Here is a 27331-nt window from a genome sequence, read left to right as displayed (position 1 = left end):
AGAAGCTCAACTGTAATATGAGTTAGAAACTAGCTGCTCCTTTCCTAACTCGGACATTTCTAAATTAACGTTCATCAGAAACACTTGCTTCATTTATCTTCAACTTAATCTTTGTGCCAGTGATAATCACATTTCCCAAGAATATGAAAGAAACATGCCAGAGAGAATGCTCTATTGAAAAACTAATAGCTGTAATTTAAAGCTAGAACTAATTTTTTCTCTGTTTGATTTTTAGGGATGCAGAGAGGCTCGAAGAGTTTTATACCAAGAACCAACAGCTCAGAGAACAGCAAAAAGCACTTCATGACACTATCAAGGTTTTAGAAGACAGGTGAAGTAGTGTCTTTTAGATTTTGGGTTTGTTGTGTTTTGCTCTTACAGAGTAGCTCTGGATACTTTGCAAGTTGGGTTTGTTTTGTTTTGTTTTTTTAGCAAACCAGTCCTTTTCCAATACAATCCAAATAGTGTGTTTTAAAGAAAAGTATAGCATTTAGATTCTTCTGACTGAATTAGTTTTTTGTTATTTTTATTATTTTCAAAGTGCTTAGCTTGCTTAGATCAGCTAAGATAAATAGAAGTTAAATAGATCAACTTGGGAGGCAGACAGCCATTTTCAAGCACATTCTTTTCCATCCATTTTTGTAGAGGTATATTTGATATCAATCAAGGTGTAATACAAGTATAAAACCCATGGGTAACCTATATAATATACTCTGAAACTCATGAAATAACTCACTAGGAAATCTGTCAGATTCCAGGGGGTCTTTTTTACCCGTTGTCTGTTTTACCTAAATTTAATCACAGGTTCTGTCTTTTGCCTTCTTTTGAACTTAGACATTCTGATCACCTTTTGAGCCATTCTGCCTTTCCCTTATTTGTTCCTGTTTAATCCGGTATAACAAAGCAAAGCCAAATAGACATGAAATTACAGTGCATTTTTTCATCTTTAAAAATGATACCTGTTTTGGAAACTGTGTGTTAAATTTGCTGCTAATAGTCTCTCAGAAGCTTTCTGGGAACAGGAGATCATTGCATAGTAAATTATTTTCCCACATTCCTGTGTTACCTCAAATTTTAGAGCTGTAGTACTCAAATTTTGCTTTCAACTCTATTTCTCTGTGAAAGGCATTAGGGATAAACTTGTAGCCATGCAGGTAATAAACTTTCACAGCACGTAGGTGGAGAGACATTTGCAGAGTGGATGGACTTTTCTAATCTCTTAGCAGATGAAGTACTCACATTGTGGAAAACAAAAAGAGTATTTAAAGTGGTTTAATAAAAGGAGATGATAATACTGTGTTTATTACACAGTTAGTCAGATAAGCTAGTATGAAGAGGCATTTCAGTATTTTACTCCTTCCATAATTCCCCAATATTAAAATACCCATAAGCCAAGATGGCTTTTGCTTCCAGTATTCAACTGTGGAATTGGAAACTTAGGTGTTTTGTTTGGTTGGTTTTTAATGCTTCATGTGCTAGCAGCAGCAATGCAGAATTCTTAACTAATTGGTCTCTTATTTAGCAGGCAAAAGAGAGTCTGGTTTTCACTTTGGTAATATTGTTAGCTTTTTGTTGTGTACCAGAGATAAATATGCTTCAGTTATCACCTGTAAAGTGAACACACATTTTGTTGCATGAATGAATGTGTCAAGTAAGATGGAGTGATCATAAGTCCTTTTCTGATATAGTGGATATGCTTTAAACAGCTGATCTAAACCATTAGAGACAGTGGAGGCAATGCCTCACATGGACTTCTGGATCCACTTCTAATTATTGCTGTCTAGAGAAGGATTTCACATTTGCTTGGTGTTTGTTACAGAGCGAACTTACTATTTGTCCTTTTTATTTGATTACTTTGCTTAATGACAGCAATATATCCTTCCTAGATGAAGTAGTATTTACTGAAATGATTTGCTTATTTGTATTTACTTGAATGAACTTTACTTATAATGAATGGTAATTTATATCTGACAGTATTCTTAGTAGGACAACGCACAAAGGCTTTCAGTGGCAAGGTGTAGCATGCTCCGCTTTATTAAAGTAATGCGTGTTGCTTTAGAAGTATCCAGTACCTACAGTCATTTATGCAAATGTTAGTACATGTAGTATTACATTGTTCAGAAATCTCAAAATATTGCTGTGTCAACATACAAAACCACAGTACTTAGTGGTGTTCTGCATAGTTGTCACAAATGTTCTGGTTTTCATTGTTCAAAAGGCTAGTTAAGTGTGGGTATCTGCTTCACATATGGCAATATTTTCTTAACGGAGGGACTTTTTTCTCTTAATTTTATTGTAGATTAAGAGCGGGATTATGTGATCGTTGTGCTGTAACTGAAGAACATATGAGAAAGAAGCAGCAAGAGTTTGAAAATATCCGGCAGCAGAATCTTAAACTTATCACTGAGCTTAGTGAGTTTTACCCACGAGTTTGAAGACAGAACATACTATTTTGTAAACTAGTTCTTCATGAATTCCTGTAACTCGATATAATTTACATATGGTGTGTTTAGTAAGCCCAAGAAGTTCAGTTGGGGGACACTTAACTCTACAGTCTGAAAATACGTAACATACCAATTACTAGTCATTTGACCCACCTTCTTAGTTTCAAGTGCTGATACTGAAAGTGAACTGACGTGGAAAATCTTACAGTGTGAAGTAGCTACTGTAGATAAAATGTGGCTGCTTCTGTTTATTCCTACAGCTAAAGCATAGAATGACTGATTGCCAGTTTTCCTAAGGAAACCCTGATTTCAAAAGTCACTGGTGATCACAAAGTAGCAAGTCCAAACAGAAGTTCCCTGGGTCCAGCTTGTGTCCTGTAGTTGGTCTTGGAGTTTAACTGCAGTAACCCATAACCTTCGCATAACCCTCTGAAGCCACAAAAGAATCGCTTCATGCCCCGTAGGTTGTAGCCAGCTCATTTTGAAATCAGGAAGTCGTACATATGGGACAGGAAAAAATAAACTCTTCTGGGTGACATGAAGGCAGGACGCAACAAATGTCTTCATAAAGAGAGTTTGGAAAGATTGGTTGTATAAAGTGCTAAAAAATACAGAACAGGATTTTAAAATGTTAATGATATCTTTCCCATTAATTAATTATTTTGTGTCCTTTAGTTGTCTAGCTTGATCAAGAACAAGCAGACATTCAGTGAGATTTAAAACATGGGAAATGCCAGACACAAAAAGTAGCTTTTAAGTGCTTAAATTATAGAAATATTAGATTCTGTACTAATATAAAATACATCAATTTTTCAAGGACTTTTAGTATTGGATATTAATATGAAAATATTCTGAATTCTTGAGTTCAATGATTAATAACAAAGAGGGTACAAACAATCTTTAAATAAATCTCGGAGCCTTAAAAATCGAGGTGAGGCCTATTAGGTACAAATCTTCTTGAACGCTGTCTGACAGAACAATAGTCTTCCATGGGCTTGGGTTGAGATCTATATGACAACTTAGGTATTTCCTGAAACCAGCAATAAAGGTCAGTGAAGAATAATCCAGAGGTAATATATAAAACAAAAAAATAAGAACAAGAAAATAAAAATTAAAGTGAACAGAAAAGGTGGGAGCTATCATTACATTAGTTTGAGACAGCATGGAAAAAAAAAGGCTGAAGGTGATGCAGTAAGCTTGTGTAGTATGGGCAGAATGAATTGGAAATTAAGAAAAGTAAATAAAAAATTTCTGACAAAATATTTAACTGATTTTAAGAAATTGGTTTGTTTTGTTTGGTTGTTTTTTTTTTTTCCATTCTCTCCAATTAGCTGGTTGCTTTTGTGGCTAAAACCAAATTCTAATTACTTTATACTTCATAGGCTGTCTTCAACCCAAGGAAGCAATTTTGTCCATGGAGCTGAGTGAGCAATTAATTCATCTTTACAACACCATCTCACTTGCATGTAGATGGACAAAAGTAATTAATGATTGTGTGGCACTAATATTATGATCCAGTAATTGTGACACATTTGCCTTTTCTAACACATCATTTTACAACCTTTTTAATGACTAGCTTGAAAATTCATTTTGGTAAGCCATAGAGGGTCTATGGTATTATGTTTTAGAATTAGTTCTGTTTCCTTAAAGGACCTGACAAAATTAGATATGATAAGATGTTAACATGTGTGCATGGATTTTTTCTTTTTTTTTTTTCTATAAATTACAGTGAATGAAAAAAACAACCTACAGGATGAAAATAAAAAGATAACTGAACAGTTCCAGCAATTACAGAAGGAGCTGGGGTAAGTTTGGAGGTTTTTTGGATATCCCCCCCCATTCCCGAGTAGTAATGTCTGAGAATATAAGTATCAGCTTTCAAGTGTTTAAAATTTGAGTTTCCTCTTCCTTAATAGATTGTGAAAAGATAGTCTACAGCCACTATAACAACGTAAAACTAGCAGCCTTGTATTGTGCAGAATTTTTGCTTTTTTTTAACTCTGTGCATCTTTCTTTTTTTAAACTGAGAGAGAGACATAAATTTGTCATAGAAATTCTGTTTGACTTCATGATTGTTCAAGATTATTCTGGTCACAGTGCATAGCAAAGCCTTATGTCTCACTCTTATCACTCTTGACTCGTCACCAATTCTTTCCTCCTAGGTTAAGACTTTAGAAAAGTAGTTTCTCAGCTAGTCAGAAAGTCCCAGGATCTTGCAATAAATTTTTTAAATAAACTTATGATAATTTTGTGATTTTAAAAAGAAAAAAAATAGTAAATTTCAAAAGAAAACCATAAAAATAATGAGCTACAAATTGACTGTCAAACTGTAATCTGATCTGATAGCAAGAATATGCCATATAATGTTGTGGTTAATATGCACATATGGTGTACTGTGCAAGGCAGAGGTAGTACTCCTTTCTTGTGTAGCTGTGGTCTGACATAATCTGAAACTTATCTCAGTTTTGTCTGTCCGTGAACAAGCTGCGTACGTGCATGGGGGGAGAGGGACAGGATGTGTGGACTTGATACATAAGGCTTTTTCTGCATGTAATTTTTTCTTGTCTTTGTCAGAAAGTAACTTTGGTAGAGGAGTGAAACAACTTAGAGTTCAGTTAAAAATGACTGTGGACCTATTGCTTTGTATTTCTTGGTTTGTCTCCCATCATTTGCGCTAATCATTCTTTCTTTTTCTGTATGCGTTTCATCTTCTCGGAATAATGTATTTCATGACCCTAGGAGTACTCCTTTTTAATACCAAGTAGCAACAAATTTCTATATGCTTCTCAATAATGCTTCTCCTATGCAGCTTGACAGCAGTTAGGAGGTGACGTTAAAAAAATTGACACCTGACAGATCCATCCAAATGTATTAGTTTGATCCTCAGTCTTGAAATTTACTTTCCAATACAAATCTCCAGCCACTGTAGGGAAGTTGAGAATGAACGATGTAACACCAAGTTATTTGCTCTGCATGTAAGGTGGTCATTTAAATGAGTGCACAGTTGAGTTGGACAAACAGTAATTAACAAGGATGGTCCTGCTGTTTGTGATATAGCCACTGTATTTGTTTCGGTTGAACTGTAGTCATGTTACTTTGTTTAGAATGAACAACTTACATCAATGTAACATCATCACATAAGTGCAAGGTAACAGATTGTTTCTGGTGTATGACATGAAATTAGATTTTTGCAATCTTCTGTATTTTGTTACCAAGGTTTAATGTTTTGGGAAAAAAAATCCAATACTACTTCATAAAAGTGAAATCAATGAAACTTTAGAAGAATTGTATTATCTGGTCCTTTATCAGATTAGAATTTCATTACCAATGGATGGAAACAGCAAGGAAATTTCTGCAAAAATCTTTTCTGGGATCTCAGATAAATGTTTCCATGATTCAGAAATTATTTATTGTGTATTTATGATGTCTAATATGTATGGCAGCTTCTTCATTTGATAGTTTTTTGTGGTGGCATGTAGGAACTACCTCTTGGTTTGCATGTGAGTAAGGTACAGAAAAATATATTTATAGCAGGCTAATTTGTCATACAAGGCCACATGTGCCAGTAAATTTAAAGAGAACTCCAACAGCTAACTTAAATTTGCAAAGTAACTGGATGAATATGTTGTTTGTTTTAAATTGTTTCTTAAGATATTGTTAGTAGCTGATATAGTTTTCCAGTTATGGTGCTTTCTTTGTAAACATGCTAGAAAAGAGAAATTACAAAATCACACAATAGGATTCGTCAAGACTTCAGAGCTTCAGTGCATCAATGTTTGTCATTAAGTGTTCCAACGTAGTCATGGTAAAAAGCCTAAATGCAAACATGCTTGTTGCCTCAAGCCAGGCAGCTTTCTACAGTTCTCCATAATGTTATTAACTTATTTTATATGAGATCTTGTGGTTCATTTCAATGCAAGCAGAAATATGTCCATATTTCCTCTTCTTCCCTTAGATCAAAACCTTACATCCTTCTCTTTATAGTTAGGAAATGATCTTTTGGCCCATGTTTTCTCTTGAGAGTCGTAGGGAAAAGTGCTACTGCAGAAAGATGACCAAGCAGGCTGAGTTAGATTTCCTTCTGTTTTTCTTCTATTGCCTCTTCCATGTCTTACTACCACCACCATACAACAGGTAGCAGTGCCCTTATTAAGTACTAAACAAACTGTATTTAAGTTAAAAGAACTGAAATTAATGCATTTTTGTTGTTATTTCCTTGCCATGTCTAGATCGAGAGAGACAGAGAGAAAGAGAATAGACATAGTTATTTGTTACACTAATTTTTATATACTGACTCTGCAACATGCTATTAGAGCTGACAGTGCGAGAGAAGATAAACTTCATCGTGTTGTGTTTTACATTACTTGGTTTACATTGCTTTTTACACTCCTCTCTGAAGACCTTTGTGCAGTGAATAAGAGAGATCCTCCAACAGTGTGGAGAGGGATTGTTTTTAACATTTTAACCATTTAAAATTGTTCAAAAGCTTTTGTTTTAAGACAGTTAGTATTCTTGGCGTATGCAGGGACTTCCTTGCAGGGAGAGAGACACTAGTCCATCTGTTTCAGCATTCTTTCATTCAAGTAGCACATGCTTCAGAGGACAAGCTAGAAACTCTACTGTCCCTAATTTCTTCTGGGGAAAAAGTCTTCCATAGTGCAGTAGTTAAATGCTGACTTCAAATGTGAAGAGCTAGGGTTGTATGCCGTTCTTAAGCTTGATGGAGCAAGTGTGAATTTGTTGTTAGATGTGCCTAACCGTGATGTTACTGAGATGGCTGTATTTTCTAAACTCTTGCTTTCTTGAACCATATGATTGTCCTGCTTGCTGAAATGAAAGCTCTTCATCTTGCTGACTTGGGGTTTTATTTGACCACCTAATTTGGTCTCCAGGGAGCGAAAGCAACAAGCAGTGGAATTAGAAGAAGGAGTCATTCCAGATTCTCCAGTTCTGACTTCTTCATTTTCTGTCGTTAATCGTATGAGAAGAAAAAAAGAGAATAGGCATATCCGATACACAGAACATACACACCCAGATTTAGAACTTGCAGAGAGCAACAGTGGTAAGAGTATTGTATTTTATTTTTTTAATTAATTTTAAAATCTATTTTTAAGGCTAAAGAAAAAGATGATGTATGAATTTGATTGCAAAGGGTGAAAACTAAAAAAAAAAAAAAAAAAAGTCTTGTGGTTTTTTTGGTTTGGCTTTTTTCCATTTATGCTATAATACATGAGTCAGGGGAAAAACGTCTTTAGTATTAACTGTTATATCAGCAATGTGCTCAAAGCTTATCTCAACGTCCTACCTTTCTTCATCCACATACACATGCAAATATAACAGTTTTCCAACCTGTATCTCTTCTGTAACTCCAAACTAAAAAAATGTTAGTGTTTGACTTGTGCATACAGCTATGTCACCACCTAGTGGAGACTGAAATAAATGTTTTGCCACATTCGGCAATTATTCTGCAATTAAAGTAGTATTACTGAAACTGATAGATATCTAATTCTAGCAGCTATGTGATCTTTCTTTTTCTGGTACTGATACTCTGTTTGCATTTGTTTTGTGTCTAAGTTCAGAAGTATTGTGCACATTTAATTTCTAAACTTCATCCTGTAATGTCATAGAAATAGCTCTAATGTATTTTAACTGTAAGAAATATTTTTGTGAAATAAGGGACTTCAGGCTTGTATTTTAATGATACACAGGAAATATAAGAAGCAATCCAGGTGCTCTTAATGTGTTAATTTATCTTGTGGAATAGAAAAATAGTTTAAATAATATATGATTATATCTAAATATAAGTCTTGACTAAAAGCTTCTTTCCAAGAATAAAAATAGCACAATTGTAGGGAGAAGAGGGTGGGTTGGTTATTCATGCCCTTTGTTTTGCATATGTAATTTTAGTGCTGTGAATAGTTTCTCCTTTCTAAACATACCTACTTCTCTCCATTTTCTGAATAAAAAAATTGAGCTGCTAAATTAAACCAAAGTTAAATACGTAGGTAGTGGTGTAAATACCTATTAGAGTTAATGGCTATGAAAAGCTGTTGGTGTCCAGATAGAAAGGACTACATGGCACAAAGTTGGTCATGATTAAAATCTCAGGTTTTTCACCTTTTTATGACCTTAGCTGATGCAAAAAATCATTCCATTGGATGGTTTACTCTTTAATAGTTTTATTGCCATATTAACAGGTCAAATATAGATTGAATACATACTTTTTATGTGGTTAGTGTAGAAAGTGATGTAACTATGTGTCAGTATTGTTTTATGGCTGACTGGCTAGACTCATATTTGTGAGAGAAAGGATTAGTATGAAATATTTGTGGCTAATTTGTCATAGTGATACCTCAGTAAAAATAATCACATGTGCTTAGGTTACTGGATCTACTGACATATAAAAATTCACATTCGAGTGCTTTTAAGATCAGGATCATTGTCTGTATCTACACAAAATTATCACAACAGGATACCTAATTTCACTCTGTGAAAATGTTTCTACATCTTCTCCAAGAGTTTGGAAAAATTCCGCTGTATTCCACACAAGTCAACAGTCACCACGGAGAAGAGATACTAGTGCCAGACACCTGTGATCCACAACTGTCCCCTGTACCAAGTAAGTGTATTAAGAGATTTAGTTCTAATTCCATTCAAAATAAGGCAAAAATGTTGTAAAACTGAGGGTTCATCAACAGCTGAGGGTTTATCTCTTTAAACACAGGAGCTAGAAAAAGGATATTATATTTAATCACAGAATTGCTGCTGAAATGCTTATCTTGTAATGCCTGTCTGTATGCCACTAGATACATGATCTAGTGGCATAGCATCAGGGCTTAGAGTCAAGAAATAAAAAGAAGCTCAGCGCAGCTCTTACTGTGCAGATATCTTATATTTTAGGTGACTTTTCCCATTGTCTTACGTCTGATTTTCCAACCATACAGAAGATAAAATATTCTGAGAATTGCAGTTCTGTCTGACATGAATATGTAACATTTAGAAGTGCTTCTGTTAATTATTCCCTTTTTTGCAATTATGAATTGGTATAAGTCTTTAAGTCTTAAGTCCTTCTCCATAAACAGTTCTTTGATAGGAACTTTCTGTGTCCCTGATTTTTTTCTGTGAACTATTTAACTATAAATGACTGTGAGAATCAGCATTTTGGAATCATTCGTGCAGGTCAGGGTTGTGGTGGTTGTAGTTCTTGTACTTTCCCATCATATTACCCTGCCCCAGTTTAATAAACTGAGTAATGTTAAACCCCTGAAATAAGGGAAACTCATCTATTTGTTTTCCTAATAAAAAACACAGGAAGAATAATTATAAGTGTCGCCTCGGAAATATGCAACACAAGCATTTTACTATAAATATACATTATCGCTGTTCTATATGCTTTTCTCTGACTATTCATGCCCTGGACTGGGAGTTTGAAAAGCAACTTTTACATTGACTTGTCTTTGTATTTTAATTTTGGGGAGCTGTGTTCAAATTGGAAGCATATTTCTCTGTGATGATGCAGCAGTTTGCTCTCATCAGAAATTCTTTTGCCCCCCTTCTCCACTTATGCTTCCAGATACGATTTTTATCTGACACAGGTCAAACTATTTCCATAATTACCGATTTTAATTTGTGATCTTTTTAGTTCTGTGTTTGTACCATCTATGTGAGTAAGATATAATGTATATGTAACTTACTGTGAACTTCTTTTTACTCGTAAAGATAAACCAAGGATGGGAGGCTATCCTATTCCAAAGCCATCTTTTAACTTGGCTGCAGTTGTGGCAGAAACAATTGGACTTGCTGTTCAAGAGGAATCTGTAAGTAGTATTCCCAGATTTCTTATATAATCAGCTTTTTGTGCCAGTTGTTTTCGAAAACGGTATTTTTCTCTTTTGCATTAAAATTCTGCAAAAGTATTCAGAGTTCAAATAATCTCACTTTGATTTGCTTTTGCTTGCTTATTACAGAATTGCTCTAGCAAGAAGAGATATAACTCTGCTGACCTGTCCTGGGGTTGGGGAGGAGGGTAGGGGTGCAGTTCCTGCTGGGGTATACAACTTTCAAGTTTGACTAAGACAGTGGACTCAATCCTTGGGTCTGCCAAACTCCCTTTGTGCAATAATCAAGTCTAAGACACTAAAAAAGATTATTTGGCAGTGAGACTGGTGACTCAGGTGAGATTATTTGATGTTTTTGCTTGGTAACTGCAGTGAAAATTATAGTATGCAGACTATTTTTTTGTGTGTGTGTGCATTTGAATGATTAAATTTTTTTAATTTCCATAAGATTTCTTTAAAGTTGTTGGTCAAAATCTCATCTCTCTTGTAACTTGTTTTATTTTTCAGAGTTTTGAATGGTTCAATTTGAATGGGTCTTCAGAGTATATATGTGCAAACCTAGCATATTTCTAATGTTTAATTCTAATAGCTTCTCCCACTTCCTTTCTTTGTTTTCCTTCACCACTTGCAAGGAGTCCCAGAGTGTACTGAGTCCTCCCTGCACTAATACTGAAGTCCATCCAGCTTCTGAATCAAGAAAGGATGACAACAATTTAGGGTGTGTTTCCACTTGTTTATAATAATACTGTTTTAAACAGGCTTATATGAAGTTCTGGTTTTAGTAGAATTTAAAAACTTACAGCAGTTTACTTTAAAGGTACATACATGGAAATAAATATTTTCATATTATGCAGGCTTCTTTCAAGTAAATAACATCAGAAGCAAAGGAGCTGATAGAATGCAAAACTGCAGACTTTTACTTCATTCTCAAACTTCTGATTTGGGCTTTCTATGTACACAGTCCCTCCCTCACTGACTTCTTGTTATTGCGAGGTATCTTCTGAGGCCCATAAACCTGGGGGTAAGGGGCCTGGAGCTGGGGTAGGAAAATGATCATAAAACTTTTCTGCTGACTAGGTATCATACCAGTTGACTGTTGCCCTTCCCAGTCTTCTCAGGATGTTGTCATCTAAACTGATATATCTTTTAGCCCCTATTTGTCATCTTAAATCTATGTTTTATAAACAGAGTGCCTGAAGGAAGCTTGCACATTTTTCCTTCACTTGCAGAAGCTTTGAGCATCTGTTATCGTGGTTATACTGCTATCACAACCATTCTCACTTTCTTCCATTTCACTGCATTGAAAGGTAGGGAGTCCTTTGGTAGGAGAGATTCCTAGGTAGGCTTCATTCTGTCCTTGGTTCTCAGTTGAACGTGGGACAGAATTTCACACCATACTCAAATGAAGGACAAGGTCTGTGTTTTGTTTGCCTTTTACAGCTCTAAATGCAACAGTACTTACCTCCTAGACCAAAAATTTCCCTTTTCTTTTTCCTTCTGTTTTCAGTTAATACTAGCAGCTCTGACAGCTTTAAAGTAGATCACTGATAGGAAACTTAGTTTTCGTATATCCCTTTCTCTCCTCCCAGCCCCCTCCGTACTCCAGAAAAATATCTCATCTCTCATTGTATTCAGTCTTTCAGATCCATCTCAGAACACTCCACCACACGTTGACTGGGATTCTCAGGTAGCCTCTCCTGTTTTTGGAGCTCCTAGCAATATGAAGAATAACGCCAGTACAAGTCATGCCTCTTGTATTTTAGATTCAGGATTGAAGCCTAATCTCAAAACCAACCTCTTCAACAATCCTTCCAGTTCCAGATCTCATAAAAGTAGATCAAAATCTGAAGATGTTGCTTTTGTTGCACCACTGAATCTTGGAACTGAAATTAACTCAGTTATCAGCCAGGCCTCCATCAGTAGGCAAATGGTTGTGCAAAAGAATACTAATGAGGCTGTAACCTGTGTTGGAAACACTTGTGCAGCTAAAAATGAGGTGACCAAGAGCGATTTCCTTCTCATGCGCCAGAGGCAGCTAGAAAGCAGGTGTGCTAAGAGAAGGAAAGCTGAAGATGAGCATGCAATTAGCTGTGAAAAAACATCCTTCAACAAAGAGAACTCTATGCCCTTTCGATCAGATGTTCACCATATTAATGGGGAACATACAGTTGATAAGCCCTTGGATCTGTCTGATCGCTTCTCTGGAGTTCGTTGTCAAGAGAAAAAACAAGGAAGTGAGGAGACCTGTAAAAATAGACTGAAACAGGTGACTCTGCATGACATTTTTTCACAGCTAGGGAAGCCCATTCCTGAAGGTTCATCATCCATTCAAAATACCAACAATGAGAGCTGTTTGTTTGGCAGAGATTTACAAGAGGAATCCTATGTACAGGAGGCAATGCTAGGAAAAACATTCCCAGATAAGAAAAACGAGATCCAAATGAAAGAAGAAGTTCCTCCCTTCAGAACTGCACCACTGCCGAGTTCCGCAGAGACAGAGCAGCTTTTTGATGATGTGAAGGTATGCTTTTCTGACTTTTTTTTTTTTCTTCTCCTTTGAAATATTATATTTAAGTCTTGGGATATAGTAAAATTGCAATATGTTGTTAGGTTGCCAGTGGCCATGTACCAAATAGAAAGAAAACAAGGACAGGACATGGAGAGTCTGAACCAGCATCTGTACTTCAACCAAACCCTTGTAGACTATCAAAAAATAAAGCACTGCAAAATGAGCAAGGTAACTTGATGAAAATGTTCCTTTTGTTGCCTCCTGCCCTTCCAGCCTGTGCTGTGGTTGAATAGAATTTTTCATATCTTCTTTTCTTCCACTTAACCATTTTCTCTATTCTGCTTCTAACTTAGTCTCATCCTATTCAGGACTTCTCAAGATTACCCTCCACATTTTTAATCTGTCTTTAAACTCAACAGGCTAGGAATCTTGTTCTTTCTCATTTAGCGTTGTTGTTTACTGCAGCATGTGAATAACAGATACTGAAATAAAATCTCAGGAAGCTTGAGTTTAAACTATCTATATCAAATGCCTGAAAACTGCACTTAAGTGTAAGGATAAACCATTTTGTTAATATTTTTCATGATTCCTGATGATCTGTTACATTTGTACCTTTAATGATAATGAACAGATGCTGCCAAATACTCTTCCTAGAAGTTGTATCTTCTTTCCTGTTAAGTGGTCCCAGTCTGAAAACTTATTTTTTGGACTGGGATTGTAGACTCACTGGTTCTGTACTCCTTAGCTGAGCTGTTACACTGCATACTTATTTAGAAATACTTGCATTGTGAATTTAAAAAAAAAAAAATCTGTCAGCTGTTAGTGTGGCCATGTAGCTTGGAATCTAAACCTCTACTTCACAGCTAAGTCATGAGCCATCTCTGGAAAAATGACCAGACACTTTTGTACTCTTTCATGTTTTAAGACCTGACTTTTGTATTCTTATTGGTCTAGTGTCTTCTGTCCAGTAGTAATACTACTTGATTTACACAGTACAGAGGTTTTACCTGGAAGAGTATTTTATATATTACATACCTCATACAAACACAAGAGTGGTATGCTCCCTGAATATGACAAAAAACTTAAAGATCTATCTCTAACTCTTCAGACAAAATGTGATTTACACCAAATGAGCATGTTTATTTTTTGAGAAAAATCAATCCCTAAACCCAAAGATGAATTGATAAACAGAAAGCTGACTTATAATTTGGACACTATAGGATGCTGTTTGCAGAATTGGATTCTGATTATTTCCCTTTTTTCTCATGTTCTGTGCTCCCAGACCTGAAAGATAAATCTTCTTTAGAAAACCTCCAGTGGAGCATAGACCCAGGAGCTGACCTTTCACAGTACAAAATGGACGTTACCGTGATTGATACAAAGGTAAACTTGTGTAACAAGTCTGCATATTCTATGATATTGAAAAAAGCCTATGAAATTAGTATCATGAACTTTATTCTGGGCAGACCAAAACCACTTTTTAACAAAAATCTAAATTCAGCTCATTTGATATTTGTTTGCACTCCTGAAATGTTTGTTTATGCATAGTACACTAGTTATCCTAAAACATTTCCACTGTCTAGTTGTATTTGATAAACTCAGCCAGGTGGCTACTCAGTATGAAACTGATGCGTTTGGGGGTGGTTTGGGGTTTCTGTTAAGACCAAAAAATGTTCTAAATCTCATAATTTTTTTCTGTGAAAATGTTCACTGTGATAGCTCTTTATCTTAAGTAATAGAAAATGTGCAGATAATGACTATTGTCTTTCTATGAGTTGGGTGTACATTGGTTATTAGGATCTCTGAGAATTTTCCTGAAGTCTATTTGTTTTGTCTCTGAAAAGGTCTTCATTTGACCACGTTTTAATTTCTGTATGTTTCATTGTCACTTTTTATCTTTGTAGAATTTAACATGAAAACTTTTAAGGCATTTCTTGCCTATCAGGTAATGTAATCCACCAGATGAATGCTTCACATTTGAATTTCAAAACATGTTATTCTCTTACCTAGATATTAGGTCTTTATCATACAGACATTACTGCAGAAAAAACATCACAGAAAGTGTCCAAAAAGATGCCAGTAACTGTTGTGAAAGTGTTTCAGATATACAGCGATGACACTGACTACACCAGTTGCTTCTGAGTGCAATTGTCATGTTTGCTTTTCCTAGGGTGGTTCTCAGTCAAGAGTCGGAGGGGAAGCTGTTGATATGGATTATACATATGTTAATGACAGTGTGCTATTAAAATTGAAAAATCAAGAGCAAAACCAGGAAGGCAGTCCAAGTAAGACTTTTTTTTTTTTTTTTCCCCCCTTTGGTTTGCATTTTTTTTTGGAGGAGGAGGAGGAAAGAGTGAAGGGCAATTTTTTCCCCCTGTATGAATAAATAGTAGAAAATGGTTTGCAGCAAAACAGCACAGATGTATTTTTGTAAGTTACAAAGATCAGTCTGTTTCCTAGTAGAATCAGTGCTTGTTGTTGAGGGGTTTTTTTAACATCAATTAAGAAAATGATAGGTATTGTGCTGAGATAGAGCCAGTATCTATGCTTTTATAGTGCTTAGAGTTAAATACTTAACCATATAATAGTTCTGATCTCACCTGCAACAATCACTCTTACGACAGCTTTGAAAGTTCACTATGTAATCATATCAGACTTTCTGTGGGAAGACTAATTTCATTTTTAATGGCATATAAATAGAACTAGTATACTTAAATCCAAATGTGTTTCTATCACATTTAATTTATGGTATGTGGTGAATCACAGCTGCAGGGCAGTGACTTTTAATGGTGTGTTTTGTTTTTTTAAGCTGTTGCAACTTGATCACATTTCCGTAGTTTATCTCCTACCCGCAGAAAGTATTTCTTTCTGCTTGGATAACTCCCTAATTACAAGAACAAAAATTTCATGTATCCAGTATTAAGGTTAAAGGTATATCAAAGTGATTTAGTAATTAATAAAATTTTAGAAATGCAATCAAGGTATCTTTATGAAAAATAGATGAGCATTGTCCACATTTAAAAGATTGACAGAGAAGTTGCAGAAAGAATAAACGTATCACTGGTGTTTAGTTAAGCAGTACTGGAGTAGGAAGTAAATGTTAGTTCGTTTGATACACATTCAATCAAAATACGCTTTCTTGACTTAAATTGTTGAGAGACTGATTTGGATGTTCATTATGCTTTTTGTAATAGGAGGAGAAAAAAAAATGAATGATACTTTAACAGAAATGTTTGATCGGACAACCCATGAAGAATATGAATCCCACCTACCAGAAGACAGTCTTTCTGCTGCATGTGATGAAAAAGAAACTCTTCATGATGAAGAACAGGATAAGGGAATAACAGCAGCAAGCAAGAAACTAAAGAGTGGGATATAATTTGTTTTGTCTTTGCTAGCCTGGATAAACTACAAAAGTTGATTTGAAATGCAGCTCTGTTCTCTAGGAACAAATATGCTAAATAAACCATGAGTTCATTTTTCGTAAATACATGGGAAAATTTGTTCATTGTAAGGACATAACATAAACGAATATGAAAATTATTTTGGTAGTTCATTTATATAGCCACCACACAAATATGGGACGTGTAATGGAAGTTGGCATAGGAGGTGTACAGCAAAGTGACTCTTACAGAAAACACCAGGTTTTGGCTGCAGATTACTTGCTTCCTTTCTTCTCCCTATCCTAGGTTCAATCGAAGGTTTCGCAGTGTTTTGTATTTTAAGCAACCTTTCCTTTGCTACTTTTTTACTTGTCTTGCTGCTGTTTTCCTTCTACTCCAGTAATGCTTTTTGATCCCTGGTTCAATCCTATGTATTTTTAGTATCTGTTTGAATCTGTTGTCTCAGACTGAACGTACATGATATTTTTGTATTTCTTAATAGCTGGCTAATAATTTTACAGACGTTTCTCCAGGCAGTCTGTTAACCTTAAATGACATGTAATTTTTTGTTTTGCATGTATATTTACAGAACATGAGGATAAACAAGATAGAACCAAGCAGAAAGCTTTTGTAGAGCCATATTTCAAAAGTGATGACAGGTAATTTAGTTTGTTCTGTATAGGCATTTTAAGGCTTTTTACATCCTCCCTATTGGGAACTTGTTCTTCCATAAAATAAATGTGTTTGTGTATACTGTACTAGCGGCTGAAGATGCACAGGTAAAAGATCTAGTGAATTAGATAAAAGCCTTAGATAAAAGCTGGGGCAGGGGGGGGAAAAATAGGCATCTCAATATGTTTATCTATCACATTTGCTGAAGAGAAGGAATTGCCTCTTCTGCTTTTTATAATTTTATTTAATGCAGTATTTTGTAATCCACATTGTTTCTTACAGGCATGTGGTCATGCATGAGTTTATGAGCAAAGAGCCTAAGGGTTGCTTGTACAAATAAAAACCTTTCCTTCTCTGGCATTTTTTGCCCCTTCCTCTAGGCAATAAATGAGTAATGTTTAACAACTGTACCTCTTAGTGCTTCCTCTATTGCCTTTCTGTATAATCATCATTGGTAGTCTGAATCGTCATTTCATGATGATACCAACCCCTTCAGTTAAATAGTTGTTAGCTTGTTTTTCACCTCAGCATATGTTTTCTTTGTAGAGGAAAACTTGTTTAGTGTTTTGTGAGCAGATAAGTTGAAAAGAATCTGTTAGTTCTGTTCTTGAACCCCAACATACATTCCTCTTCCAGAAGTCAGTGCAAGCACAGCTGTGTCATGGACAAAATAAATATTCTACAGAAGATCTATATTTGAGTAATTTTGATATAATAATTACTTTCACACTATGAAAAGCCATAATGAGGAGCTGCACGTCTCTGTTTATGTAAAAGACCATATTACATTTAAAAGACCCTGGAACTGTTTTAGTTACAAAAATAGTTGTATTCAGCTGTGAAATGCAGTATGATTGGGTTTTGCAGGCACTTTCTGATATTTTTTCTTTTCTTGAGACTCTCCTTCATTGTGTTCTAAACACCAAAAATTTCCAGACATGTAAGAGAAATAAATGTACTATCGTGTGAAAACATTTTTCTTTTTCAGAAAGAATACTGTGTTAGATTTTCCTCATATTGAGGTTATTCGAAAAAAAGAAGAAAGAAGAAAATTGCCTGGCCATACTTGTAAGGAATGTGAAATAGTAAGTAGTGCGTTAAAAGCTGTCTTCCATTTTTTTAACTCTGCTAGTATCTAAGTGCTAAAGTGCTGTTGAAATTGTGAATCTGGTTGCATCATCGTCAGTACCTACAGTAGCAGAGAAGTAAGCATTTACCAAAGCTGTTTTACCAAGTTTTGGGTTGGTTGGTTTGTTTTTAACTGTAGTAACTGCATATAACTTAAAAAGTCTTTTTTTTTTGTGCATATCTGTATGAGGATAGAAACTTTTCACATCATGGTTCCAGTAAGATTTTTGTTAATGAAAAATACACTAGCTAGTCAAAGAATGATTACAAGTTTCAAAACTTCAGCTCAGAAACTCTACTGAAATTTACAGGTACTGGAATAAGTAAGTTCTATGTCCTGTTGTACCGCTATATATAGGTATATCTTGATTTGGTTTTGTTTTGGTTTTTTTCTTGTTTTCTGGGGCGTCTGCATTTTCAGATAATTGCACCAGCATAGGTGCCAATGTGTATATATGTGCAAATGCATGCAAAAATGTTTACATTAGCAGGTTAAAAAGTATGAAATTTTAGGTTTCACGTTACACTTTTTTCTTCCCTTTCAAATTACTATATTTCTTTCAGATACTTGGTATAGAGACAGAATATTGAAGTAATTACATGTGTAATAAGGACATATTTCATTTGGCCGTTAATAGATTTTGAGGCTGGAGTTAATTAGGTCATGATCTTATACATTATGACTTGCCAGGAGTATGGATTAATGACTGAATAGTGATGGATTTTCTGGAATCTTCTCACTTAATTTCCACACCTATATAGAACCAACATTTTTTCATAGATTCTCCTGCTGTTCACTTTGTAGTTAAGTCACGTTTACTTAGCTGAAGAAATGTATTAGAGTTTATTTTTAACAAAAACACATTCCTGAAAAATAGCTTTGGTAAAACTCATTAAATACAAATAATTAAGTTTTACAGTCAACTATAACTACCATTTTCAAAAATATGTTTGATTTTAAAAGTTTGAAAGAAAACAAGATGTTGGAAAAAAACCAAAACAAAACCAAAAAACCCCACACTTTCAGTCTGTTTCTTGGCCCAAGAGACATGTGTTGAGTGTTTTAATTTCCTGTCTCTGTAAGCTACAGATCTCTCAGCAAATCCAGTTCTTGTTACTTTCTGGCAAGTTAAGAGTGGTAACTATGGTGTTGGAAACATTTACAGCTCCATTTTTACAATATTAAACATTAAATTTCTACATTAAACCTTACAAACGGGTTTTGGGTTTTCGGGGGGGGGGGGGGGGGTGTTGGGTTTTTTTTAAGTCTATGCCATCTAGACGAATGTCTTGGAATGCGTGGAATGCTTGGCTGTGTCATTGCACCATAATAAAACTAGCTTTGAATGAAATGCCTATGGAAAAAGAGTATTAGACAAAGCATAAATGATGCTTTAAAAAAGTCTTGGCTTACTTATTAGTCATGTGGGTTTGAAGAGTCTCCAAGGTCTAAGGAAATACTTAGGGAGTCGGTAGAAATCAGTAGATTGTTTCTGGCTATGTGCTGCATGCAGTATGAGAGTGGGGAGAGTTATCTGTCATTTTGAGAAGACGTGAGAGACTTGACTTCTGTACATAGCATAGCAGACTGATATCAAAGTCCTTTATAGGCCCTTATCTTAAAACTTTGTGGAAGCATCTCATTCACTTTACAGTGTAGAACATTTGATAAGAGGTCTTGTTTTGGTTTGTTATGACTTTGCAATGCAATCAGAGAAAGATTGTATGCAGGAGTTACTGGTAGCTTGTAAAAGTAACGTTCGTTAGTGTTGTTATTAAGTCTAGCTGCGCTTTAGATAAGTAGGAGAATCAGTCAGATGTTTTCATATATATTTAGATTACAAAAAATACTCTATAAGTATCTTTGTGCTAAACTAATGAGAGGAACATTTTAAGGGTTTGTTCTCTTTTTAGAGACTGCAAGTTGTAGAGTTCTGTAAACAATTCTTTTACAGTGAAGATACTGCAGGATGAGATTTTGCATATCTTTTCACATATGTAAAAGCCTAGCTCGAATGTTTTGTGTGGGTTGAAAATGCTGTGGATAGTGAAATCAATCTAGAAAACAGCTGAGAGTTTTTTGCTCTTTAGCAGACACGTAGCTGTGTCATTCTTTGTCAACCCTAATAGATTTCTAAACAAGCCAAAATTAAAAAAAGTTACTTTCAAATTTCTTTTGAATACATACTTAGCTTGATTATTGATTGGTCTTTTTATTTTCTGTTCCTACAAACTGTACTGTATTTTTCATTGTTTGATCCATAAATATTCCTCATCAATCATAAACATTTTAATTCCAAAAAAAATGCAGCACACTGTAAACTTTTAGTAGGCCGATTTCGAAAATTCCAGGCTATTTAAAGGACAAACATAAGGTGCACTGCTAATTATCCCTAAATAAGACTCAGCTATTAATCTATTTGGTTTACACAGATACTGTAGAATTCTTATAATTAATTTTGTTGACTTAACGCCATGTCATTTCTTAACTTTTATCAGTGAAGACTGATGTGTATTAGATGATAATTACCTGTTCCTTTTCTTTCATTAGTCTCTAGATCTTCAACTGAGTGACACAGACATTTTTCTAGCTGGGTCTCTGAAGTCCAGCTGCATAAGTGACCCTACTCTATCTCACTCAGTCCCCAAGCTACTGATGTCCACTTAAGTTCTGGTCTTGGCACAGGCTTTTTCTTGTTTAAGGGAACATTGTATAAGGCAGTGGCAAACTTTTTCAAACTAAGTGCCTCCAAATTCAGTGACTGAAAGGAGTTCTGCTGTCAGAAGTGTGGGAGTATCCTGGGCTTATACACAATACATTTTGAAGAACCTTTTACTAGGAGCTCATAACCATTCCTGAATACTATCTTTGGAACTGACAGTTTCCTCTATCCTGCGTACCAGGACTTGTAGGCAGACCAGTCATCTGAAATTTTGGGTGCAACCTGCTAACAACCTGAATCTCTGTTCTTGACCAGGAGACGCATGTGTTACTACATCAGATTCCTGTACTAGTAAGGGCTTCAAGAGCAGAATATGTTCTGGTGTCACACTTTGTAAAACGGCAAGAAATGTGAATTGATTTGGGGAGGGAAGAAAATGTACCTCAGTTTCAGGCAGAGTTGCAGTTTCCACAAACTACAGAATCACAAAATGAAACAAGTCTATTTTTCCTAGTTCATGCAGTTTTGTCACTGACATTTTCACAGCTGTGATTACTCTTTTCTATGCAATCATCAGTATTTATCTCTCATGATTTTTTGGAGGAGGATTTTTATGCCTATTTTATACTCTGTCTGCCATCTAGTAGGAAAAAAGGGGTTTATTAGTGTACTTTATGATTCCAAGTAAGTAGGTTTTCTGAAATCCTACCAGTAGGTGGAGACAGGAAGTAATCTCTGTTCCTTTCCTGATTTCCCCAGTCTAGATCACTTTCCAGCTGATTGGATGAGGTTTTAAACTTTAGTTTGCCTTTTTGAATTGTAACACTGTCGTTTCAGTAGAATTATTTTACCACTTTTATGAGGGTCAGGTTTCTTGTGCAATCCAGATGGTGACTGTTGGCTTGCCACTTGAATGAGATAGTGCATTTGCTTTGAAAGTATTTTGGTACTCTATGATATCTAAGTGCCAGATTGATATTTTCAGGAGATGCTAACTAGAATCACAAACTAAAACAGTAGAAAACTGCATGAAAAAAAACCTGTCTTTCTATAATGCTACTCGTGGGAACACCCAGCAAAAAAGTTTGGAGAGTGTAGATACTTTTCTTGTTGCAGCCCCCAGTACAGCTGACAGGGATGAAAGAGTAGCTAGCCAATTTACTATGTACTCTAGAAAATGCCCAGGTGGCAAGTAGTTTCTGGAGCCCCACTGTCAGTCAGCTAGTTAAACTAGCTCTTTATTTACTCCTAATTTGAGGGTAATAAAGTAAGAAGCATTTTGACTTAAGTTTGCTGTTACTACTGTAAATTTAGACACGGGAAATAATTCTGCAGTATGGATTTTGTAGTGCATTTTTTCACTTTTCTATTTTATTTGAAAATGCGAGCTGATACTTAGAAAAGAGTATTAGAAAATTCCCATCTACTTCAACACCTGTGCTACTTAGCTTTGTAAAATCAGTCAGTAAAACTGTTGACATAAGTAATTGTAGACAAGCCTAAACCTTATATCTATGGTATGTTAAAAGATATAAAGCTAACAAACTTGCCACCATAAGGTTACACTTAATCTGTAAATTCAGTAAGCTTTTAGGATAATGGCCAGGTGTTTGTCATTTTGGATAACAGATGTCTACTCCTGGCTATCCTCACCATTATTTTTAGATAACTGTGTTAATAAACAGTGATTGACAATGTCATTGTGTAAAGCAATTGCTCCATATGTATGAATTTGTAAACTTGATTTTTTTTTTTCCCCTGACATTCAGTATTACGCAGACATTCCAGAAGAAGAGAGAGAAAAGAAACTAGCTTCCTGTTCAAGACACAGATTTCGCTACACTCCTCCAAATACTCCTGAAAATTTCTGGGAGGTTGGATTTCCTTCCACCCAAACTTGTGTGGAAAGAGGTTTGTGCAAAAAAGGCTTCCAAAGCACTTTTTAAAGCCTATTTTTTTTTCCTCCTAAAATAGTTCCCTGAAATATCTCTAGTTCCTAGAGCAGCCTTTCTTAGCCAGTCTTGTTGAGGTCTGTTTACTTATCAGCAGCCATTATTTTAAATACATATTTTCTTTTTTTTAGCAGCTCCTGTACTACTAATAAGAAGGGAATAAAAGGAAACTTTCTTAGAGCCTAGACAGAGAAGGCAGAAATAATGGGATTTTCATAGAACTTAATTAAAACCCTACATGTCTTTGAACCAAAGCAAGAATTGGGTCAACACTTTCAAAGGCAAAGGCTGAGAGATTGTACTTACTGAGGAGAGACAGGCAGCCCTGTTCATGTCCTTTGTCTGTATCTTTAGAGCTCCATAATACCACATGATAATGGAAATGTTGAAGGTAGGGTGTCATTAAATAGTTTTTAATACGGGTACCCTGCTTGTTAGTAACACTCAAAAGCTGGGTTGTTTGGTTTTGGTTTTGTTTTGGGTTTTTTGACTCCTCTTCACACAGGAGATTGTTCTTCCTACATAATTCTTCTAAATCCTAGAGCTTGGTATAAAAATGAATTTTTACTAATGATGTTAAAACATGGTGAGTTTGTAGTGTACTATATGTACATTTCTTCAGAAGTGGTGAAACTCTGAGGTAAGGAGCCCTATATGAACTCTGAGTTACTTAGGTCTTTATTTGTGCATATGTTATTAGCTGTGAAGCATTAATCTTCCTTTATTTTTATCTATTCTTGTAACAGTTGCAGGTCAGGCATAGGAAAATGTAGCCAGAGATGCGTATGTGTTCTTGTGTGATAGTGTTGCAGTATCATCCTTAATCTCTCGGATCAGGGAGCCTGGATTTTTAGGGACTTACATGACTTTCTTAGTGCAAATCATACTGCTCAATCAAGATAATACTGAGTTGAGTTCATTTAAATTTAAAGCTGTATTTCCAAGAAATATGTGTATTTCAAACACGATGTTCAGAACTTTAAGCCTCCCCCGCATTGTGGGGGACAAATGTCAAATTTGCTCTTGAAGCCCTAATCAAGTTTCCCCCTTCGTAAATATCCACTGCAAAGGGTTAAGCTAGTTATAGAATTTACAGGCCGTTAAGCTTCCTTGGGCTTGGTTAGGCTTGAGGAAAATGGTTCTTTTTTCCCATCAGTTTGTCTCTGGTATCACATAAGGGAAAGTGAATCCCTCAGTCCAGCTAGCCAGCACCTCAGGAACGCTGCTGAATTGCCGCTTCCTCTGTGAGTAGTCTCTTTCCTCTCTTGTGTATCCAGTTAGAGAGGGCTTGGCTGGGGCTAATCCATTCCTCCTTTACCTTAAGTAATGAGAGAGTTCTCACCATTCTACAATCATCTTTTGGTTCTTGATCATTACCTTTTAAGATGAACAAATCATAGTCCTTCCTCTTCCAACCTGGTTGCCTCTTACCTGTTCCAGCCGGTGAGAAAGCTGGTCTAAACTAGGCATGTCCATTTATAACTTCAGGTGATCGAGAGATCCTGTTAGGGAGACTGTCTGTTACTACCCATTTGGAATCTGCTTGCAATCTCGTTAAAATTATCTTCTTGGCTATCTCCTTGTTCTGCTAGAGTAAGAGCTGTTCAGTTGTTAAGGGTCCTCAACAGCATATCAGAGGCAGACTTTAGATCAGCCCTTTCTTGGTAAAAAGACGTATTATACAAGAGTGCAGCAAGACCACCAAAACACCAGAGAGAGTTCCCATGATGAGCAATTGCAGCTGTCATTCAGAGATAGTGGAGTACAAAGGATGTATTTTCTACTTCTTACTGGTATCTTGAACCAATTGTGATTTCTGTTGGTTTTTTTAAATAACTGAGTTGCATAGACAGCATTTTCCAACTATGAAGTAGGAATCTACTACTCTCACTTCAGCAGATGTTAGTGCTGATAAACAGTAAGGGTTTGACAAAAGCCAGGTGCTGTAACTGATTTGCATAAAATGTCTGCTTCCTACCAGTGTTAGCCAAGTTGAGCGTGTTATAGAAAATTTCTATATACTTTTCTTTATCAGAGTTTTCAAGGTGTGTTTGATCCACAGGTTCATGTTTGCCCTTTTCCAGATGGATAAATCTTCAGTAAATGAGAATGACCTCAAAACAGAGGGATGTACTATTTAGACCCACAAAGCATGCACGGCTGAAGTTTCCTGTGTGTGACTAGGAAATACATTTCAAAAAGTGATTTTTTATTAGTCAACGGAATTTGCAGTACTTACATACTTTGTTACTCTTACGTAAAAATCTTCAGTAGAAAAGACAACGACAAATGCAATTTTGTTTTGAATAGATGAACAGTTCATAGTTTCCATTCTCCAGTATTATCTGTCTGTATTGCATTACTATGCAGTCATCTACTAGAAAGCAGCTGAGCGTTTTCATTCATGATATTGCACCTTGGGATCTCTACCTTTCTGTCAAGTGAGAACCAGTTGCCACAAAAGGAAAAAAAAGTAACAAGTTGGTTTCTGAGGGTAAACAAAAAATGAAACTAAAGTTATGTGTGTTTTTATATTGTCTTTCTTACCTCAGATTTGTTCTTATTCTTTTAAGGATATATTAAAGAGGATCTTGCTCCCTGTCAACGTCCAAAAAGACGGCAGCCTTATGCTGTAATGTTTTCTCCGAAAGGCAAAGAGCAGAAGACATAAAGGATGGCGAAGTAAGGCACGCCAACTTGAAGAGTATCTTTCCTGTCCTTAGATATTTATAGGTAATATAAACTTGAAATAAAGAACTGTTTTCCACAATGATAGATAAATCATTTCATTAAATATGTAAATTTTATAAAATTCATTTGAAAATCTGATGTACCAGGACACAAAACTATTTAATGTATGTTTGTTTCATATTGTGTTAATACATTTTGTATTAATTTTTGCACCTGTCAGACAGAGTCTCCCATTTTTTTCTTTGAAGTCAACAGCTAAAATTCCAGCAAATCCTGTGTAAACTTTGTGTCAGTGAGTAACTGCTTTGAAGTCACTGAAATCAGTTGTTCTTGCAAGGTCTAAATGCCTGTCAATGGGAACAGAAATGCAGATTTTGTAGGATGCTTCTATTTTGCACTGGATTTTTTTATATAGCCTTTCTCTTTTGACAATAATGGTTATATCTGCTTGTAATAAAGCTGTATTAAATATGAAAGGTATCTACTGTTAATAGTTTGGAGGTATAAAAACCATGTAGTCTGTGTCTTTCTTAAATTTTTCTTTTATATGTACAGGACCACGTTTTCCTCAGCATTTAAATTAGAATATCCAATTTTTTTTTTTTTAATTTGGATCTGTTTTGTGTATCTATGTCTCATTTATTGATGAGGAGATAAGCATTGTTATTTCTAAAGCTGGATGACAGGTATGCATGGAGTTCTCCTAGGTGATGACCATTGCTGTCCGCTAGATTATCAACAATTCTCCAGAGGTATTTTAAATTAATTTTTTCTAGCAGGGGATATAGTTTCATACTTGCTTTTGGAAACTAAAAGCATACAGTATCACAGAGGCAGGGTAATGCTTTTACATAGGTAGGCAGGCCAAAGATCACTATAAGATACTTAAGAATAAAATAGCATTCTAGGATAGAATAAAATGTTCAAGCAGCATACAATAGGAGGTAGGTTCAACCAGTAAGAATTCTCTTTAAAAAGATCATAAAGCAAGCAACTGTTAAAATGTCTTAAACCAAAATAAAAGAAAGTACAGATATTTATATATATATATCTAAATAAAAGTATCTGTACTTTCTGTTCTTCTATTTTATATATATGTGTGTGTGTGTATAAAAAGATATGTGTGTAAAAACTTGGTGGATAAGACCATTTAATTCCAGGTGTAGTTATATAGGAGTTGTGGTAGGTTCTGCTGGTGGAGAGGTTATGGCATATGCCTAAAAAGAAAACTAAAAATATTTGATTAATTTAACTGTAAAACTAAGTAACACAAAATCCTCTTAGGCTGAAACCACAGGCCTTGCAGAAAAATAGAAGACGGTGTATCACTAGGCACTGTCCCCCTCCTACCTGCTTAGCTGATTGATTTGCTCTAGCATTTCACAGGGATATATCCTAAGGAATAGCAAAGGCACAAAGCCAAATAACAATTAAAATCTTCAGTCATTCCCATATGACAATAAATGCTTACACACTGTAAATGTTCATTTCTTGGAGCAGGTAGTCAAAGAATCCATGCCAAGGAAGGTCCAGTTACCTGAAAATTAGAAAGCTTTGAAGAAAATTAACAGGTGCTGCCAAAAAGGTGGAATTCTTGCAGGTATCTTGAAAATTGTTTTAAGACAATTATTACATGGTCTGAATAAATATTTATCCATCAAAAAAAAGCTTTTGACACAGAAAGTAAGGTAGGAGGCTGCTTTTAACTAGGGAGAAGCTTTACAAAGTAGAAGTTATGTCCAGAAAAAGAAAAGTGGAGACACATTGTAACTCATCAAATGTAAAATTTGCTATAAAGCAGGCTATATGAAAAAGTTTCTTAAAGAATTATTATAAATCCTATTTTTAAGAACTATCAGAAAGAGTAAATTTCACAGTAAGTTGGTAAATGATCAAACTATACTGGGAACACTTAAAGGTAAGGTGACAAAAGCTGGGATTTTTGCACTGATGTTCATTTTGGAAGTGCTAAAGAACCTTTCTTTGCAGGGAGGGTGGGAAGAGCCGTTGTGAACGGAAATGGCAGTAAACGTCAATAAAACGCGTGTCGG

The 27331-nt window shown here is 35.4% G+C and overlaps 1 protein-coding gene across 4 annotated transcripts in view; it reads left to right on the top strand.

Moving 5' to 3' along the window:
• RBBP8 (RB binding protein 8, endonuclease) overlaps window positions 1–25767 on the top strand; it is a 38710-nt gene extending 12943 nt beyond the window's left edge. For 3 of the 4 annotated variants that reach the window (XM_087736177.1, XM_087736159.1, XM_087736166.1), the window contains 17 exons: window positions 236–331; window positions 2300–2412; window positions 3827–3868; window positions 4174–4249; window positions 7337–7506; window positions 8962–9063; window positions 10164–10261; window positions 10915–11000; window positions 11918–12803; window positions 12893–13019; window positions 14074–14174; window positions 14962–15076; window positions 15986–16159; window positions 16764–16833; window positions 17835–17931; window positions 22407–22548; window positions 25163–25767. In XM_087736177.1, coding sequence (XP_087592303.1) covers window positions 236–331; window positions 2300–2412; window positions 3827–3868; window positions 4174–4249; window positions 7337–7506; window positions 8962–9063; window positions 10164–10261; window positions 10915–11000; window positions 11918–12803; window positions 12893–13019; window positions 14074–14174; window positions 14962–15076; window positions 15986–16159; window positions 16764–16833; window positions 17835–17931; window positions 22407–22548; window positions 25163–25260 — 2593 coding nt within the window. In that variant the 3' untranslated portion in view covers window positions 25261–25767. The remainder of the gene's footprint in view (window positions 1–235; window positions 332–2299; window positions 2413–3826; window positions 3869–4173; window positions 4250–7336; window positions 7507–8961; window positions 9064–10163; window positions 10262–10914; window positions 11001–11917; window positions 12804–12892; window positions 13020–14073; window positions 14175–14961; window positions 15077–15985; window positions 16160–16763; window positions 16834–17834; window positions 17932–22406; window positions 22549–25162) is intronic. The other variant, XM_087736188.1, reaches the window with a different exon arrangement.
• Window positions 25768–27331: the final 1564 nt, after the last annotated feature.

Source organism: Nipponia nippon, unplaced genomic scaffold (assembly GCF_047370975.1).
Source record: "Nipponia nippon isolate SJK-2023a ecotype South Korea unplaced genomic scaffold, ASM4737097v1 scaffold_1, whole genome shotgun sequence".
Taxonomy (NCBI): Eukaryota; Metazoa; Chordata; class Aves; order Pelecaniformes; family Threskiornithidae; genus Nipponia; species Nipponia nippon.
The sequence above is the reverse complement of the archived record's forward strand: the minus strand, read 5'-3'. Positions and strand labels throughout refer to the sequence as shown.